The sequence below is a fragment of the Amphimedon queenslandica genome, unplaced genomic scaffold, assembly GCF_000090795.2.
Source record: "Amphimedon queenslandica unplaced genomic scaffold, v1.1 AMPQUscaffold_12571, whole genome shotgun sequence".
In the NCBI taxonomy this organism is placed as follows: domain Eukaryota; kingdom Metazoa; phylum Porifera; class Demospongiae; order Haplosclerida; family Niphatidae; genus Amphimedon; species Amphimedon queenslandica.
In genome coordinates this window covers 1-4,001 of record NW_003547192.1, presented here as the reverse complement: position 1 = coordinate 4,001, position 4,001 = coordinate 1, and the positions used below count along the sequence as shown (strand labels likewise).

The following is a 4,001-nucleotide window of genomic DNA, read 5'->3' as shown; positions in this document are numbered from 1 at the left end:
TGTACTTAGACGACATTGTAATTCATAGCAGTATATGGAGAGATCATCTTAATCAGTTAACAGATGTTTTAAAGAGACTGGATGATGCGGGATTGACAATCAAGCTAAAGAAGTGTACATTTGGAGCAAGGGAGTGTACGTATCTTGGATATCAGATTGGCAAAGGAGGGGTCAGACCAGAACGAAGAAAAATTGAAGCTATTATAAATATGGTAAGACCACAGACAAAGAAGGATGTAAGGACGTTTCTTGGAATCACTGGATACTACCGTAGGTTTGTGCAGGATTATGCTTCGATAGCAGAACCCTTGACTGAATTGACAAGGAAAAAGCTGCCTGAACGGGTCATATGGAGTGAAAAGGCAGAATTGGCATTTCAGAAGCTAAAAACAGCATTAACTACAGCACCATTAATGAAAAATCCGAACTTCAACCAACCATTTATATTGCAAACTGATGCTTCAGGAGTAGGAGTTGGTGTAATTCTTAGTCAAGGAGAGGAGAATTTAGATGAGGGACCAGTTGCTTATTTTAGTAAAAAGCTACTCCCGAGAGAACAAGCATACTCGACAGTCGAAAAAGAGTGCTTAGCTATTATTCTAGCCATCAAGCATTTCAGTGCATATCTCATAGGGAGATCTTTTATTATTCAAACGGATCATAGAGCTCTTCAATGGCTACACAAGTTTAAAGAGAAGAATGCAAGATTGACTAGATGGAGTTTGATTCTGCAACCATATAATTTCACTATACAACATCGGAAAGGGGTAGCAAATGCAAATGCAGATGCACTTTCTAGATTGGAGAGGAAGAGCACTTCGTGCCAGAGGGGAAGGGAGGAAATGTAAGAAGTTGTTTCTAAATGAATCCGGAACTCTCTGTGTACTATTGTAATTATATATTATGTGTTTATTCAAGTATATTCTAGAACAATCATGTAAAGTATTCTTGTATGTTATAGAACCTTCTGGACATTTATAAGATCTATATAAGTGTGTTGTTTGTTAGTTGTGTTAGTTGTGTGTTAGTTGTGAGTTAGTTTTGTTAGTTGGTTTTGGAGCTCAGTTGAGTCTCGTGTTGATTAAGAATAAAGTTTGGTTAACAGATAGTTGGAGCGTCTGTTACACCCTTTAACATAATAAAGTGTACAGTGTAGCTCTTATGATGTTCCTTACTGTTCCTAATGCTGTCTCTCTTACACTAGTAACTTGGATTTCCTAAAGTGACATTAGTTATTATGGCATAGTTAAAAGGCGGTGGTGTAAAAACCACACTTCCTATTGCGTTTACATGTACTTCATACAGATAATTTACTTACTGGCTCATCAGTTAACAACTTATCATCATAGTAACTTGTTGCCATCTCCAACATTTCAGGCCAGGGTCCAGACTATAAAATGAGATTAAAAATTATTGGCATTACATGTAATGTATGTATAATGAGGCAGTGTTTTCACAGAATAATTATGATTATTCCTATTATGCAGCCTTACATGTAATTCGTACATGATGGACTCACAGCCTATGGTATTTTAATGCAAAAAAGAGTCATAAAACTTGGTAACAAACTCTCTTTTAAACTTAATAAACTATATAAATTAAATGACAAAAAAGTAAATTTTATTGACAACCAACATTTGCCAATTTTATGCCACGTATAGACTATGGAAAATACAAAATTTCATTTCTTAGCAAATCAAGTGATCAATATGAATTTATTGATAATTGAAGTAATGAAGTTGATACATGGTCATATACATTGCATTGTGTGTACATATATTTTTTCACTTACTGCAACTTCAGTTAAAATCTCATCATCATAATAACTTGTTGGCATCTCATACCTTTCTGGCCTTGGTAATGAGAACATTGACTAATGACATAAAGAGCAAATTAAATTGACAATCCAACATCTGCTAATTATTATGCCACTTATAAACTATTTAAAAACTGTAAAAAAATTACAATTTTATTTCTTAGCACATCAAGTTACCAATAATTTTAAAATGTACATGTATACATGCTTTTTCTTGACTCTATTAAAATAAACCTAATAATGAAATCAATTCTGTCCTTCTAGTAGCTTAAATCCTAAAGTGGCATCAGTTATAATGGCTTAGTTAAATTGGCAGTTTTTAAAAGTCACATCAAACTTAAAATAGTAATTATGCCTTCAATGCAGGTTCGCTATGACCAGTTTATATGGTACAAGGCCACACCTTCACTGCATCTAATACAAATTAATAGCCTTACTGATTGTGCTTCATAGTAACGCAGCCTTTCTGGTCGTGATGACATCCATTGCCTTTCTGGCCATGATGAGGACACTAACCTTGGTGAGGATATTGGCATCCATTGCCTTTCTGAATGTGATGAGGACAATATCTGTACAATGGCATAAAGAATGTAAATGAATAAAATTAATGAAAAAAAGAATTTTATTGACAACCCAACATCTACTAATTTTATGCCACTTATGGCTATGAAAAACACAAAATTTCATTTCTTCAGTAGCAAGTTAAGTGATCTCAAATGAATTTATTGATAATTGAAGTAATGAAGTTGATACATGGCCAGTTAGCCACAAACCATATAGCTGGAAAGTTTCGTGGCCAAAGCTTTCCTGGTTTTCGTGGTTTGGAATGACACCATGAAATTAAAAACGACAAGTCAATTCTGTCTTTCTAGTAGCTTAAATCCTAAAGTGGCATCAGTTATAATGGCTTAGTTAAATTGGCAGTTTTTAAAAGGTCATAAAAAACTTATAGTTATTATGCCTTCAATCGAGGTTCACTATCACCCAAGTTATATGATACATGACTACACTTTCTTTGTGCATACATGTACATCAAATACAAATTGTTACTTACTGACTGTGCTTCATAGTAACGCAGCCTTTCTGGTCGTGATGACATTTGTTGCCTTTCTGGCTGTGATGAAGATATTGACTATAAAATGACATAAAGGTATATAAATAATGATAGTGTTGTTGTATCATTATTTTGATATGCAGGCTTTTACATGTAATTTGTATCATAGACTACATGTACAGCTCTTGGCATTCTTAATGCAAAAAAGAGCTACAAAATTTGGTCACAAACTCTTTTTTTACCATCAACTATAATGACAAAAAGTACATTTTGTTGACAACTCAACATCTGCTAATTTTATGCCCCTATATGATGTAACAGTAAATTAACATTATTGATTATTATTGTATTATTAATTATTGTACATATATTTGGTAGATTCTAGAACATTCATGTGGACTTTCTGTACACTTCTAGGCAATTCATTTTTGTAATCACTCTGTAAGTTTCTAGACTGTTCTCTGTACTATATAAGGCATTCTTTTGTCTTTCTTTCTGTTGTCTTTCGTTGTTGTTAGTTCTTTGTTAATCATTGTCAATTCAATTATTACAACAGGTTATGAGCCCAGTGTTCGCTCTATAGACTAAGTTGAAGACGTGCAGTTCGAGAGTAGCTTTGAGACTTCAGGAATTCTAATCCAAGCAGTATGGCCAAAGTAGACAAGTGGACAATCGACAAACTCGATTCGTCAAACTGGACAGTTTGAAAGTTCCAAATGAGGCACTTTCTGTTGTCGAAAGGGCTGTGGGACTAGTGGATGGGTCGGAGGTCTTACGAGAGAATCTGATGCCTCAGCAAGAAGCTGATTTCAGGAAGCGCTCACAAAGGGCACTGTCTAACTTAGTGATGTCAATTAGCTCCTCCCTCATCTACTTAATTACAACGTGTGAAGACCCAAAGGCTGCGTGGGATGCTCTGAAGGGTCATTTCGAGCGAGATTTGCTGGTAAACAAGTTGATGTTGAAGAAACGATACTTTCAAATGGAGATGAAGGAAGGAACTTCTGTTGAAGCACACATTAAGAGTATGAAGGAATTGACAGATCAACTAGCAGCAATCAATGCACCCATAGCTGAAGAAGATCAGGTGGTAACACTGCTGGGTAGCCTACCTCCCAGATTTCAAACCTG

General features: G+C 35.1%; 1 protein-coding gene across 1 annotated transcript; it reads right to left on the bottom strand.

Annotated features, from left to right (window-relative positions):
• Nucleotides 1–1,020: 1,020 nt before the first annotated feature.
• LOC109587428 (uncharacterized) lies at nt 1,021–2,950 on the bottom strand. The gene is made up of 5 exons (XM_020003668.1): nt 2,871–2,950; nt 2,254–2,385; nt 1,793–1,873; nt 1,319–1,390; nt 1,021–1,217 (listed from the first exon to the last, which is right to left on the bottom strand). The coding sequence occupies exons 1-5, from the start codon at nt 2,913–2,915 to the stop codon at nt 1,131–1,133; spliced, it is 417 nt and encodes a 138-aa protein (XP_019859227.1). The 5' UTR covers nt 2,916–2,950; the 3' UTR covers nt 1,021–1,130.
• Between the last annotated feature and the right edge of the window lie 1,051 nt (nt 2,951–4,001).

What these genes read in the sequence shown, in the direction of transcription:
- LOC109587428 (XM_020003668.1), bottom strand. Translation starts at nt 2,915, where the DNA reads ATGTCATCACGACCAGAAAGGCTGCGTTACTATGAAGCACAGTCA. An exon ending in GTTACTATGAAGCACAGTCA is followed by an intron (nt 2,386 to 2,870) that starts GTAAGTAACAAT and finishes GCCATTGTACAG; the next exon opens with ATATTGTCCTCATCACATTC. An exon ending in AGTTGTTAACTGATGAGCCA is followed by an intron (nt 1,218 to 1,318) that starts GTAAGTAAATTA and finishes ATGTCACTTTAG; the next exon opens with GAAATCCAAGTTACTAGTGT.